The sequence below is a fragment of the Rhinatrema bivittatum genome, chromosome 6 (genome assembly GCF_901001135.1).
Source record: "Rhinatrema bivittatum chromosome 6, aRhiBiv1.1, whole genome shotgun sequence".
In the NCBI taxonomy this organism is placed as follows: domain Eukaryota; kingdom Metazoa; phylum Chordata; class Amphibia; order Gymnophiona; family Rhinatrematidae; genus Rhinatrema; species Rhinatrema bivittatum.
Genome location: NC_042620.1, coordinates 197,501,028 through 197,518,055, shown reverse-complemented (window position 1 = coordinate 197,518,055; position 17,028 = coordinate 197,501,028). Strand labels below are relative to the sequence as shown.

Here is a 17,028-nt window from a genome sequence, read left to right as displayed (position 1 = left end):
CGGGTATAAAGGCTTTAGGGCACTGCCCAGCCTTGCCTGCCCTTAAATAGTGCTCAAGATTTTTATTATTTTTTTTTTAATAACTTACAGAATATTGATCTAGCCAAAGGTATAATCAAAATAGACCGACTACAACGTAGTAATCAAAAACAATTTTCTAAAAGGATCAGGACTGCAGGTTATGCCATCCTCTCATCTGCTGGAGTCAGAGAATACTGAAGGATCGCAGGTGGCACACCGGGTTAATATGGGGGTGCTTTTCAGCTTTTCTCTGACTCCATCTGCTGGAAGGGAGGCATAACCCCAGCAGTCTGGACTGATCCTGGTACATACAGGGAATGTGGATATCCTGAAAACCCTGGCCTATTTGTGGCTCTCAAGGACCAGAGTTGGCCACCTTTTGTAAGAAGTCTAGTACCTACAAGATGTCCACCTTCTATGGAGAAACTCTGTTCTCTCGGCAGTAAGCTTTGAATAGCCTCCAGACTGATGTAGGCTAGGGAGGTTCAGTTTTTCTGATTTTTAAGCATGGTTGCCACTACCACCTGAGTGTACCCTTTATTTTTCATCCATCCCCTTTCAAAAGCCAGGCCTTAAGTTCAAATGAGTCTTCCATCTGAACTGGACCCTGCTAAAACAGCCCAAGTTCTGAGGTGCTGCAGTGTAGTCCCCCAGACGTCTCATCAGGTCTGTGATCCTTGGCCTATCCGGAGCTACTATCATCATCTCTGAAGGGTGAGCTTTTATTCTCTTTATATCAGAGGCCAAGGAGGGAATACTTACAGGAGTCTACCCTTCGGCTGTGGTTGGATCAAGGCCTCTATCCCACTGCAGCCTGCCTCTTTCCGCCATGTGAAGAACCTGTCCATCTTGGCATTGGCTCAGGTCACCATTAAGTCCACAATGGGCAACCCCCATCATTCACTATCCTCTGGAATGCTTCCTGGCTGAGCTCCCATTCTCCTGGGTCCAGCTTCTTCCTGCTGAGATAGTCTATGTATTTTCTCTTCCCACAATGTAGGATGCTGACAACTGGAACAGGTTTTCCTCTGCCCAGCTGAATATCCAGATCTCTTCTACAGGACTCAGGCTGTGTGTGCTCCCTTGCTTGTTTACGTATCCCAGTGCAGTGGCACTGTACAAAAGAACTCTTATTGCCAAACCCCCCCCCCCCCCCCCCAATCCTTGGTAGGAAGGCCTGAAGTGTCCAACTGATGGTTCTTAGCTTTAATCTGTTTATTGACCAGATAGCCCTGACAATGTGCTCCCAATCTAACAATGCTGGCATCTGTGGTTAGCACTACCTAGTCAGGGGTTTCTAGGACTACTTACTCTGCGAGAGAGATGGGATCTACGCACCAGTCCAGACTTTGCTCCACCACCTGGGAGACCCATAGGTAACTGTTGTAGCTCCGACAGGCTGGTACCAGCGAGCTAACAGTGACTGTTGCAGTGGGCGGATATGTGCCCTGGCTCAATGAACTAGATCTTTGGCAGCCATCATTAGCCCCAGTAGTTGGAGGTAGTCCAATACCCTGGGTGAATCTAGGATGTGAAACCCCTTCATCTGCTCTATAATTCTGGGTACCCTTTTGGGTGGCAGGGTCACGTGTCCTTCGTGTTGAAAAAGTGCCTAGGAAATCTAATGACAGAGGGTTCCAAGTTAGTCTGAATTATGCAAAAACCATCTAGAAACTGGACCATTGTGGCTGAAGCCTGCTGGTTCTTTTAGGTGTTTTTGGCTCTGATAAGCCAATCATCCAAGTAAGGATGAACCAATATCCCTTGTTTGTGCAGGGCTACTGCTATGACCCTTGGTAAAAGGTCCTAGGAGCCATTGCAAGCCCAAAGGGTAGGGCCTGAAAATGAGGGCCAGGATATGATTGAAACAACATTGACATGGCAGTATTTGATTGTAATCAATAAGAAGTGCTGTGGATGTATGATGGGCACACATTCTGGTTGTCTATGAAGTATAAAGGTTATACTTATAATTATTATATATATGTATTTTGTAAATCACCTTGGTGGCTTTGGTCGATCTGAGTGGTATATAAAATTTTAAATAAATTCCCATGAGACCTTTTCTTTCAAAGGCTCTCATTCTCTTCATCTTCATGCTTTGTCCAAGACTTGACTTTCCCCTGAGGACTCTGCATCTGTTGCTGCTCTCCATCATGGATGTCATCATTTCTCCCACATGCCATGCTTGGTAGACCTTGGCAGTGGCATCGGGCTGCTCTCTTCCTCCTGCAGGTTTCAACACCTTCTTCCACCTCAACCCCATCCTTTCCTTTGAAGCCATGCCATCCATCCATCTTTTCAACCACTTTCACACTGGGTAGCTGTCACCTTTCACACAGACTGATTCTTGGCTTTTCCTTCTTCCTCAAACTATTTCCCCTATTTATTCTTGGGGACTATAACCTCCATGTTGACTCTTGACTGTTTTGCATCAAAGTCTCTCACCCTAACCTCTTCATTCAAACTCAAAACTATGTTCTACTGACCTAGTCCTTTCTTCCAAATGCGCACTCTCGGGCTTCTCCACATCTGTTCTCCCCCCCTCTGCCCATCTGAAGATTTTTCACACTCAATCACCCTCTCCCAAAGTTTCATCCAGTCACCATCAATAACTTTAGGAATATCCAGGTTATTCACCCCAGCATTTCCACTACCGTCTCATCTCTCCTGTACGCCACGGGTGAACAAATTGGAGGGCTTACAAAGGGGTTAACACTGGTTGACCAATCAGGAAAGAAAAATATGGCCATATTGTTGAGTTTCGGTGCTGTGGAGGCACTGAAAGCTCAAGAGGGAAGGAGCTGCCTCTTTTTGTAGGCCAGGGAGAGAAGATGCTTCTGTGGTGGTGGGTACAGGTGGGGAGGGAGCTTCTTATTCTGCAGCTGAATTGGACATGGAAACAGCCACTGCAGTGTTCCATAACCCAAGAATAGCTACCACCCTCAGGCCAGGAGGAGTTCTTGTTGCTGCCAGGTCGAGAGAGAGAGAGAGAGAGAGAGAGAGAGAGAGAGAACGCACAGCTGTTGCCCGCTGAAGGGAAAAAAAAACTGGCAAGAGTGGGAAGAGGAATGGGCAAAGAGGCCAGAGATAACGAGGACGTGGCGGGGAGAGAGTGAGGAGGAAGAAAAGAATAAAGGCAAAAAGTGTAAAAAGTTAAGAAAATAAAAAAACATGAAAAAAAAAAAAGATGAGCAAATTAAGAAAATTCCAAAAACAGAGAGAAAAATAGAAAAAATGAATGAGAAAAAAAAAGCATTAAAAAAACTGGGCAGGGTGGGATCAAGTTTTTCTCAGTTCCTAAAAAATTTTGGCTGGCATCTAAGTTTTTTGAAAATTTTTCCAGTCCTTACTGGTGTGGTGTGGAGTGTGTGTCTCTGTGTTTGTGGTCTATCTGCCTGTCTCTCTCCCTGTGTTTGGATTTGGTGTGTCTGCCTGTACCTCTCTCTTCTGGAGTAGTGTGTTTGTGTTTTTCTATCTAGGTGTGGTTAAGTTTGTGTCTCTCTGTAGGATGTGTGTCTGCATATTTTATTTATTTGATGAGTTTTATATACCGTTATTCAGTTGAGCCATCATAACGGTTTACAAAAGTGTACAATATCTTGTAACTAAGCATTAGTAAGAACAGTAAACAGATTCTTAACAAATGAGTAGCAGTACAGAAACATTTGAACCATTAAACAATATCAGAGAAATGGATATCGAGTCCAGAATGAGATAATATTAGGATAGAGGGGGAGGGGAAGAAGGAATAGGGGGAAATGGGGTGAGTTATGGGGTGTTTTTGTCTCTCTGTCTCTGGGTATGGAGCAACTGTGTCCATGCCTGGGGTCTCTACGAGTACCCATTTCACTCTTTTGATCTGGGTGTGGGACGTCTGGGTATGAAGTTTCCGTTTTTCTCTCTCTCTCTGTCTGGGTATAAAAGTTTTCTGCCTGTGTGTGTGTGTGTGAGTTTGCTTTCAGAAACTTGAAGAGAAACAAAATAGGGGCTTTGCAACACTGGTTGATAGTGTGGCTACCTAGTGAACACACTTCACGTATATGCATGTGTGCTTGCATTTGTACATTTGTGCTCATATATGGTTACCCATCTTGGAGAGCCCCAGCCAACTGCATGAATGGAAGGAAGGCTGTGGCTCAAAAAGTTTGCTCACCACTAGTCTATTCTACAGCTGCATCAGTTTCTTCTTATATTATACTCTCCTCTGCTTTGGTCCTTTGGAGGCTCTTGCTCCATCCCTTCACTTACCCTGCAAAGCATGCCAAAACCTTACCTCATCTCACCTCCAGAATTTGCTTCCTAGGTTCCTACATTCGTACAGCAGAGCATTACCATGCCAAATTCATCATTTCAAATTCATACTCACCTCTTTCCAGTTTGCTACTATAGTTGCCAAGCAAGATGATGAAGGCCAACTGAGAAACATACTTTCCTTCAAACCCCGCCACCTCTGTGTTTGTAATAACAACTCTGACTAAGTCTTAAATCACACAATAATATATTTATTATACTGAGTATAAGCAATGGTATACGCAGGAAGCAAAGGTATACTTACAACATGTACATAGCACATCTATGGTCTGGAACATTTGCTTGTTTTTTTCTTTTTGCAAGCTCTTTTTATATACATTTTCTGTAAGCTAATTGATAACTACTATTTGTTCCAAACCACAAGATTTCAGTTAACCTTGCTGCTAAGTGCAGCTACTCTTTGTTCCCGTTTGATCTTATCTTACTTCATATGCACAAACTTTCTTCACAGATACCCTTTTTCAGATCTGTTATCTTCACAGATACCCTTTCTCCGATCCTTCATCTTGTTATCTCATGCCCATCCTGTGACTCACTTGTTGACGTTTCACCTGGATTCTGCTAATGTGTGTGTACTAGGCCATAGTTCATATGTTGCTTTGCAAAACTAGGCCATAGTTCACCATAGCTGCTTCTTCTTTCTTCAGAGCCTTAATTCATTTTGAGGCCTCTGGTATTTTTTTCCATCTGTATATTCTACAATCCTCCCTTGAGCCAGATTGACTCTGGCTCACATTAGGTGTCTTCATTCTTCACACAGGGGAACAGCATAGAGACTAGGGTTTTTGTCACACTCACCTCTATCCTCAAATCACCTCCACCTCCCATTCCCCCTTCACTCTCCACCCAAGCCATGGCTAACATCTTCCATGAAAAGGTAGACAATATTTATCATGAATTCTTTGCCAGACTGCCTCCTCCTCCACCCTCACTTCATTCACCTCCCCTTCCTCTGGCCCCTGCCACCCTCTCCTGAAATCACAATCATATCCCTCCCTCTCTCTCCTCTAGGGAATATATATTTGGGTCCGTAAGTCTCATCTAAATAGCTTATGGTAGAGATAATGCATAATTTTGGTAGCCTCTTTCTGGATCTTCTCTACCCTTATTATGTCCTTCTGGTACAGCCTCCAGAATGGGACAATTTTTTATATGTTGTCTCACCAATGAGATGTAGATAGGGATCATCACTTTTGGTGGTAGAGTTATACCACTCCCTATATACATAACACCATTCTTTCAGTGTTGACCACTGCTTTTTCAGTTTTGCAACCTTGATATCATCAGATATGAGCATCCCAAGATATCTCAAGTTTGATTCATGAAAAAGAAGGTGGAGCGTGAAGAAAAAATATTGCAATTTAAAAGTCAGCAGAAAGTCTCGGATGTGAATCCTTACTTTGATAGGCACTCTGTGTGACTATGATCAAGTCTCTATGTCTCCATGCCTTAGAACAGATAATCTCAACTAAATAGAATTAGAAGTTTTTGTTCTCCCATTTGGAAGCTGTGATACACTTCAAAAGCCAGAAACAGCAGTCATTTTGCCTAACATGCCCAGGATACCACAGGCTTTTTCAAATTCTTATGGTTGGAACACATACTGGGATCCTGTTGAACAGCACTATATAAATCTTGCATACATTCGTGTACCTTTGTTGAAACGAAAGAGGTTCACAAAGGAGCTGTAAGCAGATTTGAAAGGTGGCTCCTCCTGATCTGGCGTGAGTGGTTTGAAGTGAGTGAGGTGAGAAGGGCTGCTTGGGGAGCTGGGCAGGTCGGTGATACAATCCGGTGTCGGTGATGACTTGTCATCTGTGGCCATTTCATGGGTTCTGGGAAAAAGAAAGACATGACATTCTACTCACTTGAGAAAAAGAGAGACAGCTAAACCCAGTCCCATCATATTAGATGGCTGCACTCACTAAACCTCTTTCAGCCCAACCAGCTATGTAATTATGTAAGATAGGAAGAGGAAATCACAAAACAAAGCCTAGAGTCAAGCCTGGAGGTTCACAGTACTTATAGCAATGACAGACTCCACAGGGGCCATGGAGGATCTGCACTCAAGGCAACAAGAAATACAAGGAGTATACAGCAGAAGACAGTTCGTTTAAATATAGACAGCTTTTGCAAATCTGAAGATTTTTAGTTGTACAACACTGACAAAATTTAAGAGGGCGAGAATTTTATGTTTGGAAGAGCTACCTGATGTGATCTGATTCAGCAATGGGTCCTGAGATTTTGTCAGTTTGAAAAAGTGGTGAACCACCAGGGTTAGAAAAAGCCAAGGTTCCAGATTACTGAGACACTTAAAATTTAGCACCTAGCATGGAGCAAAGAAGCTGAAAAAGTGGTGGCCACCAGGCTGCAGAAGACAGTAGAATGTGGGTGAAAAAGCTGTTAGGGTAAGAGGAAAGAAAAAAATAAACAAAAAAACCAAGGGTATAAAATAAACAAAGGCACCCTATAAGAATTTTCCCCTGGCATTTAGGAATGTTTTCTGGAGCTTAACATTTCTAAATAATATTTCCACCTCCAACCCATTGACTTATAAGGCTGACTTGCTAAGAGTTCAGGAACCCAAGCAGCAATCAATATTTAAGCATCATCCAAGGCATCATACAATAAAAGAGAGAAAAAGCATACTATTACTTAACAACAATTCTCAATCATAAAATATTATGAAAATTATTGTACAGGGCAAAAAGGCAACTGTTCCTTGGACACGATCTTGCCCAGCTCCTGGTTGTCAGTCTTAGGTGGCAGAAATACTTGAGTTATCCAGTACTGCATGTACCATACTGGATACCACAAGATACACATTCAAACCAGACATGGACACAGGATAAAATGAATTAAACCACACAGCCCCCAAATCTCCTAATCTCAGGGTCTCCTCTGAGAAGATGCCAGATTTATTAATCCAGCCATGGGCTGGAGATTTATTAAAGTAATACCACAGAATCAGAAGCGGGGGGGGGGGGGGGGGGGGGGGAGGGCAGAGCAACAGAAAGGAAGAGATGAAGTGTGTGCCTAATTCCCATCTACTGTTTTTACCAAAATTTTCCTTTTTTTCCCCCCTAACATACAGGCCACTTAAAAAGAGATGATACCCAGAACAGCAACATGGCCAGCCACTAAGTATCCCCATAGTTTGTTAATTAATTGACTTTATTTGATAAATAGCCTCTACGTTAAAAATCAAGGAGAGGTACAATATTGAAAAACATTAAATATTACAAGAAAATAACATTAAAATAAAGGTAGTGAAATATATTATAATGGAAATTATACCCAATTAACAGTAAAAATCAGAAGAACAAAATGAAAAGTCAAATGTCAAAATTAAACAAATAAAAATGATACTCGAAAAAATTTCAGGAAAAAAAATAAGATCAACAAATAAAAAGGAAAAAAAAAATCAGAAATCAGCAACAATTTGGCAATTGAGACTCCTCTGAATCAAAAGCGAGTGAGAACCACCAAGTTTTAAGATTATTTTTAAATTTGTGGAAGTCTCTTTCAAATCGCAGTTGCAGAGGGAGGGAATTTCATAGATTAGGGACTAAGTAGGAGAAACATTTCTCTAGTATCCTTTAATCTATCCTTCATTGAAGGGACTCTTAGAAGTTGTTGTTGGGAAGATCACAGCAACCGATTCCTAGAGTGGTTACAAAATCTTTTAAAGGAATAGCAGAGCCAGACATTAATGAAGAGGGAGAGTCCAAGTGTCTGCATTTCTAGCAAACCAGATAGCTTCGGATTTATCGGGAGCTACCTTCATCTTGGAGGAATGAAGCCAATTTTTTTTTTTTTTTTACTGTAGACAATTATGGTAATTTGCTAAGTATTCTGAAGATTGTAAATCAATACTGGTCACCATTTGCAGGTCATCTGCGTGCAGATAACATCCAAAGCTCTGGATTACTGTAGCCAAATGAGCCAGATAAACTTGAATAAAGTAGGGGACAATATAGACCTCTGTGGAATCCCACAAGCAAGTCAATGGGTTTGGGACAACGTTTACCACCAAGATACGGTTGCGCTCATAAGTTTACATACCCCTGGCAAGATTTGTAAGATGTGTAGCATTTTACAAATACATGATCAGACAAAATGTCTTTTTAATGTGTTTCAAATTAAAACTATTTTATGCATCACAGAATAACGCAATCATTAAACAATAATGGAAATAATAAAATGGTCCTGTTCAAAAGTTTACAAATCCTAATTCTTAATATCGTGAATTGCTCCCTTTTGCATCAAAGGCGGCTTAAAGTCTTTTGTGATAGAGGCCCTTTATTTTCTCATGTAGTAAAACTGCCCATTATGCTTGTTAAAAATTCTCCAGATCCTATAAATTCTTTGTCTGCATGTCTGAGTTCTCACCAAAGTGAATTCAATGATGGTGAGGTCAGGAGACTGTGATGGCCACTCCAGAATTTTCAGTTTCTTCTGCTGCAGCCATTGAAGGGTCGGAAAGCCCAAGTGCGCCCCATGCACAGCTTCCTGGCTGATGAATGCAAATTTTCCTCTAATATTTTCTGATAAGATACTGCATTCATCCTGCCATCAATTTTAACCAAATTCCCTGTTCCGCTGTAGCTCACACCCCCTTAAAACAGAAAGAGACCCACCTCCATCTTCATGGTAGAGATGGTCTGCTTCTCTTTTATTGCATTTATGACTGTGACCATGAAGTTCAATTTTGGTCTCATTAATCCAAATTATTTTGTTCCAGAAGTTTTGAGGCTTCTCTAGGTGCTGTTTGGCATATTATAAGTGGGCTGTTTTGTGGTGTTGGTGCAGAAATGGCTTTTTTCTGGCAACTCTAGCATGCAGCCCATTTTTATTCAAGTATCTCATTATTGTGCATGCTGAAACACCCATACCACTATGTTTTCAGAGAAGCTTGTATTTCAATATAAAAGTCTCTTGCAAGTTTTATTTTGCATCCCAAGAAATGTTCCTAGCAGTTGTGCTTGAAATCTTTCTTGGTCTGGCTTGGTAATAACCGAACCCATAATTCTATACTTCTTGATCAGAGTTTAAACAATACTGATTGGCATTTTCAAATCTTTAGATATCTTTCTATGTCCTTTTCCTGATTTATTAAGTTGAACTATATTTTGCTTGCAGATCCTTTGCCAGTTCTTTTGCTTTCCCCTTGCTTCAGTAACCAAAGTCAGTGCAGCCCTGGATGAAATGCACAAGGGTTTCTCAAGAGCTAAGAAACTCATTAACTATTTAAACACAGACACTAATTACAATCAAACAAGGCACAGGTGTAGATATCTACCCTTCATTGCCATCTCAACCTGTGTGTGTCAACTTGAGTGTAAATTATCAGCCCAAACATTCAAGGGTCTGTAAACTTTTAACAGAACCATTTTATTATTTCCTTTATTGTTATGGTTTGTTTAATGCTCATTTTATTCATCACAGAATAGCACAGTTTAATTTGAAACACATTAAAAATAACATGTGTTTTGTGTAATCACTCATGTTTTATTATAATGCTACACATCTTACAAATTCTGCCAAGGATAGTAAACTTATGAGCAGACCTGAACATTACAGATATGATCCGTAAGAAAAGATATGAATCAGTGGGGGGGGGGGGGAAATCGCATAATCCAATATCTATGATGCAGTATATTAACAAGTGATTGTTGAATACCGCCAGTCTGCTAGGCACATTTTTAGCTTCCCAATGCTGCCAGTTCGCATCTTGCTACAATGAGGATCTGAGTGGCCAACTTATCTATCTTCTTCGGCATACCCTCAATCGAAGCCAAGAGAAAAAAACATTAATGGATCTTTTTCCACTGTAAATTGTGTAATGTCCTAAACACGATTCCTTATCATATTCCAAAAAGGTAATATAACAGGACATCACCACCACACATGACCCATCATCCCTCTCTGCCCACACTCCCTCCTGCAACGATCAAAGGCATGAGGAAACATGGAGCTCAAACGTACTAGGGTATAATACCATCTTAAGTAAATTTTTAAAGAATTATCTGCCAATTGTGTGGATATAGATGTTTTTGCTACTCGCCATCTAATATTGCTCCAAGTTTCATTCTCCTCTGAACCACAAGTTCTTTTACCCAATCCCTTTCAAGAAGATATGGGGATGACCCAATCATCTATAGATATTTTAGATAAATCCCTTAACAGGTAATCTTTAAATGTAGTATGTTTTAAAGATAGAATACCCCTTCCCCATCCATAATTTACCAACCTTACTTTGAATGCAGTTCTGAATTTGCATATATGCATAAGTCTCCCAATCCAAAATTTTTCTCCTTCAGACTATCAAATGTCACCCAACCCTGAGAAGAAAGAAGCTGACCCAAGTGAAGCAAACCATTCCTTTCCCATGCCTGAAAACAAGCATTTTCCAACTCCATCGGAAATTGCATTATACCATATCGTCATCATTAGAGGTGACCAATTCCCCCAGGAAAGCAATTTCCCTTTTAGTAAATCCCAGACTTCCAGTGTTCTTCTTGGAATGGGTTTTGTATACGTTTCCTCATATGAATATTCTGTTTCATCCAAAGCAAAGCCTGAAGGGGATATCTTTATGAAAATATTGCTCTATTCATAAAACATAGAAAATGATGGCAGAAAAGGACTAAACAGTCCATCCAGTCTGCTCAGCAAGCTTATGGTAGCATCTGCTGTGCCACACAAGTCACTCCTTTACTTAGTTTCCCAAACTGTCAAAGTCAAGGCCCTTGTTGGTTGCCGAGTCCAATTCCCTGTTACCTCATGCCATTGAAGCAGATAGTAATGTTGAATTGCATCCAAAGTATCAGGCATGTTGGTTAAGCGTAGTAACCACCACACCAGCAAGTTACTCCCATGCTTGTTTTCCCAGACCACAAAATTTGATGCCCTTGCTGGTTGCTAATTCCCCTTTTCCCCCTGCCTTAAAAGCAGAGGGCAATAAAGGAGTTGCATCAATAGTATGAAGGGCAGTAACCGCCACACCAGCAAGTTACCCCCATGCACTCTTTTCATTGCCATCCTCTAGCCTTTAGGGATCCAGTGTTTATCCCATGCCCCTTTGAAGTCCTTCACCATTTTTGTCTTCACCACCTCCTCCGGAAGGGCATTCCAGGCATCCACCACCCTCTCCGTGAAGAAATATTTCCTGATGATGGTTCTGAGTCATCCTCCCTGTAGTTTCATTATGTGACTCCTAGTTCTACTGATTTCTTTCCAACGGAAATATGTATACCTCCAGGGAATACATATTTAGGTCCTTTAACCTCTCCTCATAGGTCATTTGATAAAGAGACTCCCCACAATTTGTGTTGCCCATCTCTGGACCACCTCCATCCTGTCTGACCCTTTTGAGATACAGTCTCCAGAACTGAACACAATACTCCAGGTGAGGTCTCACCAAAGACCTGTACAAAGGGGCTATCACTTCCTTTTTCTTACTGGTTATTTCTCTCTCTCTATGTAGCCCAGCATTCTTCTGGCTTTAACTATCGCCTTGTCACATTGCTAGACACTATCACCCAAGGTCCTTCTCTTGCTCTGTGCACAACAAGACGTACAGCTCTTTTAGATTTCCACACCCCAGATGCATGACTCCGTACTTCTTGGCATTGAATTCCTGCTGCCGTATCTTTAACCACTGTCCAAGCTTCCTTAAATTATGTATCGTTCTCTCTATTCTTTCCGGTGCATCCACTCTGTTGCAGATCTTAGTATCATCCACAAAAAGAAAAAAAAAAAAAAAAACAAACAAAACTTTACCTTCTATCCCTTCCGCAATGTCGCTCACAAAGATATTGGACAGGACCAATCCCAACACTGTTCTTTGCAGCACACCGCTTAACACCATTCTCTCTTCAGAGTAGGTTCCATTTCTATCCGTCAACTAGTTTGTAATACAGGTGCTCACCACTTTGGCGCTTACTCCCAAGCTTCCTATGTGGGACTGTATCAAAAGCTTTGCTGAAATTCAAGTAGATCACATCGAGTTCTCTTCCTTGATCCATTTCCTTAGTCACCCAATCAAAAAAGTCAGATTTATCGGACAGAACCTCTCTGGTGAGTCCATGCTGCCTCTGGTCCAGCAATTCTTCTGACTGTAGATAGTTCACTATTCTTTCCTTCAGCAATGTCTTCATTACTTTTCCCACCACCGAGGTGAGGCTAACCAGCCTGTAGTTCCCAATCTCCTCTCTGCTCCCACTTTTGTGAAGCGGGACCATCACAGCTCTTCTTCAATCACACGGAACCACGCACGTTTCCAGGGATTTATTGAACAGGCCGTACAGCGGACCCGCCAGCATTATTTTAAAATATTTCCATCCCAGTTTAAAGTACAAACGAATCACAAAGTGAAAATAAAAAAAAACTTTCCCTGCTTAAAGTCTATGGGATGCATGTTGAAATGATGTGACTTGATCAAGAATACAATATCAACAACTTGGAAGGAGTTTTTCTTCCAAAAATAAAACAGGTGAAAATGATCAACTTCCAAAAACTGATACAATAAATTTTACTTCTAAAATCAAGTGAATATTACCACAGTAGTAGAAAGTAAGGAGTAGGGTGCAGGTGGGGGAAAACTCAGGATCTATGGTTTGGGGGCTAGCAAGGGATATTAATTGAATAATTAAGACACTGGTCAGGAGGAAATCAACCAGCAGGCCATAGGCAAATGCATAAGTGTTGCAGAGCTTAGGTTTGGGTATTGGGCTTTATTTAAATGTATATTCCCCTTTATGCACTTTTTTTCAGCACTTCAAAGTGCCCCATCTACTCACTCACAGGATCCCATGCAGTCAGAGGGCACACACTGGCCACTAACAGTCTAGACATCACATCACTGGTTTGATGTGTAAATAGCAGATATGCATGTGTGCAGAAAAGGTGGTGAAATTGGTCCTTACCTGCTAATTTCCTTTTCTTGAGTTCTGTAAGACCAGTTCTTTATACAGGATTTCTCTGCCTAACAGCTGCTGGAGACAAAGGACGAGCCCCCTCTCTCTTGGGAAATCCCCCTGGTTACAGAGGAGGTGTAGACTAGGCATTTACCAGTATCCTTCTGTCAGAACAAAAGGGGAATTTAAGATCAATTAAGAGAGAGAACTTAACACCAATGCCAGACAGATGCAGGGAGGAAGGCAAGATACCAGGCATATAATCAAGAAAACACAACCATCCCCTCCATTCTGAGAAACAACAGTACCCTTAGGGGCTCTCCAAGGGGCAGGGGAGAAAGCATGAGTAGACAGCCTCTGTGTGCGTGGGAGGGTCCTGGACTGGTCTAACAGGACTCATGGAAAGAAAATTAGGAGGTAAGGAGCAATTTCACCTTCTTTATCTTCCTGCTAAACAAATCTCTTATACGTGGGAAATCTCTTATATGTGGGAAATCTCCAGGCAGGACAAAAAGAGGACTGCCCTAGTACTCTGGACCCAAATGCCACATCTGCCCTAGCTTGAATACCCAGTTTGTAAATTTTGACAAAGGAATGTAAGGATGAGCAAGTGGCTGCTCTACATATCCTCAAGGGATACATAAAATCTTCCACTCATGAGGAGGATGAAGTTCAGATCACCATGGATGCTTGGTGCTCCTTAAACAAGTAAACAGACGCAATTGATTAATCCAGCTGGCCTTTGATGATGCTTAGCACTTCTGTTGATCCACAGATAAATATGAAGAGCTTATCTGTTTTCTGAAAGGGGTTTGTCACCTTGAAAAACCTGAGAAGTAAACAATGGGCAACTAGGAGATGAAGGCTACTATCCTCTTCTCCATTCTCTAACCTGAGAGCAAAACAGACAGATTTATGAGGAAGGGTGACAATACCTTAAGTAAAAATGGAAAGTACTGACTGAAGAGACTAAATAAGGATCTCTGCAAGATAAAGTTTGCAGTTCCAAGATATGCCTGGCAGAAAAAAATAGCTACAACAGACAATGTGTGGCAAGCAATATACTGATCAATATACGTTAATGAAAAATATTTTATTTGTAAGAACAAACACAAAGTGGTGCACAGCTTCAAACATAAACCACTGAGCCAAAATGTGACAATGAGGACCCCGACACAGCCGTGTTTCGCGTCAGGTCTATGTCAGAGGAACCAAGCCTTCCATATATCTATGAAAGCAAAACACATGATTGAAATATTGAGCAGGTAGGCAAGCACAGAGTCATTTAAAGATATTGTTAGTCAACCTGAGGAGGGGAGAAAACCAGGGAGACTCAGAATAAACAAATTTTACATATAAAGATGAACATATAGAAATTTTTCATAAAATATAAAATGAAAAACGAATATACAAACAAAGCAGGTAGGTAGGATCGGACATACCTCAAGGAATGGAATATCTCAATGTAGGTGACAAGAGCAAAAATGTGTAAGTTCTAGGCAAAAATGAAAACATTATAAAAATATGGTCAATATTTATATTTATAACTATAAGAGAGTCCAACAAAGGCAACAAAGAAACCAAATAGCGAGGACTTACTTAATTCAGAGACAATAAAGTGTAGAAACCAGGGCTGAAAAAATCTTATGCATCAATGAAGGAGCCGCTGGTCATCTTAAAAAGGTTAAAGAAAAGAAGTAAACAAGGAAAAATGGAGAGAGAGGAAAAAAAGTGAATAAAAATGAAATGTTATTTTGAAGCAATATATTTTCAAATGATGAACATAAGAGCAGGGTACCTGAAATATTACACACAGCACCGGATCAGCCGTGTATTGAGTGTAGATAACACAGAATTACTGCGGAGCCATAGTAATAGGGGCTACAGAGAACCCCAACGTGGACCAGGGCAAGTTATAGACCTACAAGTTGTAATAAAATAAGTTTTAGTATCCTTAAAAAAAAAAAAAAAAAAAAAAAAAAATAAGGATGGGACCGAGGTTATTAAAAGAATAAGAACCCCACTGTGACAACAGACGGGTAAAAACTTTTATATGTGGGGAAAATTTAGAAAACGACATTTAAATGAAAGCTACCAAATGCAAATTAAACAAGTGAAAGAGCCGGTTGCAAACACATAATTGTGACTAAAAGAGGACGGTACAGTGCGAGACAAAAAAAATGAGAAAATACATTTAACCATCTGATGGACTTGTACAGAAACCAGATATTCAGGCAGGAACCGGTGCTAGTCGAAATATCTAATAAAACAAACCTTCAAGAAAGAACACGTCATTGGGAATTATCTGGCTAGAAAAAAAAAAAAAAAAAAAAGAGGGAAAAAATTTGACTGAAACCAGTCTGAACAGCCCAAAGACATGGAGAAAGAGAACAGAGGTGTAAAAAAATGTAGGATCTCTCTTCAGTGAAATTTGTGAGTAGCCAGAAATAAAGCCAATGCTGATGCAGAGTATAACACAGGGCCCCAACTATACTTAAAACAGTGTTGAAACAGAAAAGAGAAGTGAGAAAAGTTAAAAAAAAAAAAAAATTTACAGAAGTCATCTTAAGGCATTTAACAGGTGAAAGCTTAGGTCCGGGCTGGGGCGGCCTCCAAATAATCTCAACTATAGTAGAGTAACAAAAAAAAAACAAAAAACTGAATAAGTAAAAGAAGGAACAGTATATAATCCACCCCAAGGGGGAAAACACTTACAGAATCCAAAAATGAGGAAGTACAATGGCTGAAAAGCAAGCGAGGCACCAAAATCCGTTTTCTTAAATAAGGCAGAGAGGAAGGTAAAAAATGTGTCATGTGACTATAACTGAAGAGTTATATTGGCTGGGTACAGAAAGAAAATAAGAAGAAAAGAACGTAAGGGGAGGGGGAGAAGGGAAAAAGGGCAGGGGGGAAAAGAAAAAAAAATTTTGAACTTAGAAAAAATGATTTGGAGTTAGAAAAAATAGACCATTTAATCTCACAGTTGAGGCCAAAAAGTGTCAGCGAGTTTAATTCATATATCTATCACTGTTCCTTGCATATAAGAAATGATAACCAATCACAGTCATGTTTGGCTACTCCCGGTTGCTCCAGGGCGAAGAATTTAAGATCTGAAATGGTGTGACTGCAAGACTGCCAATGGTTGACCAGTGAGGCTTCGGAACGGCCTAGCCTTAGACATGAACGATGTTCGATAATTCTTGCCTTAAGTGGACAGGTAGTTTTGCCTACATAAATCAGACACCATGGACACAGGATGCGGCGACCAGAATTGTACACAGTATTCAAGGTGCGGTCTCACCATGGAGCGATAGAGACATTATGACATTTTCCATTTTATTCACCATTCCCTTTCTAATAATTCCCAACATTCTCACCATACAAAAAAAGGATATTCTGGTTCTGATAACATCTCAGTAAAAGCAAAAAACAAACTGGCAGGCACAATACCGCTCCTTATGAAAAGTTAGTAATTTACCACTAATGCATGTCCTGTTGAGAACACACAACAAATAAGATTGATACAAATGCCTACATGCTAGTAAAATACCTCACCTCGGTCACACACCCAGAACTGACCTTCACCAAGTACAGAAAGACCACAAATAAAATATGGAGTCAAACTGGAATGGAAAACCGAAACAGCCACTCTGCATGCAGTGCAAACCTGGAGAAATGGAAAGAGAACTAGGTGGGCCTGTGCCTCCTGGCCAGAGCTCACCCTTAACAGACGCGCCGGCCCCCACGAAGGACGGAGGCATGATGGGAAGAG

At 40.9% G+C, this 17,028-nt stretch overlaps 1 protein-coding gene across 7 annotated transcripts in view; it reads right to left on the bottom strand.

Annotated features, from left to right (window-relative positions):
• Positions 1-17,028, bottom strand: part of PIKFYVE (phosphoinositide kinase, FYVE-type zinc finger containing) — a 404,626-nt gene that overhangs the window by 372,076 nt on the left and 15,522 nt on the right. For 5 of the 7 annotated variants that reach the window (XM_029606384.1, XM_029606389.1, XM_029606390.1 and 2 more), the window contains 5 exons: positions 15,055-15,177; positions 14,856-14,930; positions 14,699-14,751; positions 13,266-13,420; positions 5,989-6,170 (listed from right to left, as the gene is read on the bottom strand). In XM_029606384.1, coding sequence (XP_029462244.1) covers positions 5,989-6,160 — 172 coding nt within the window. In that variant the 5' untranslated portion in view covers positions 6,161-6,170; positions 13,266-13,420; positions 14,699-14,751; positions 14,856-14,930; positions 15,055-15,177. The remainder of the gene's footprint in view (positions 1-5,988; positions 6,171-13,265; positions 13,421-14,698; positions 14,752-14,855; positions 14,931-15,054; positions 15,178-17,028) is intronic. The other 2 variants (XM_029606387.1, XM_029606388.1) reach the window with 2 other exon arrangements.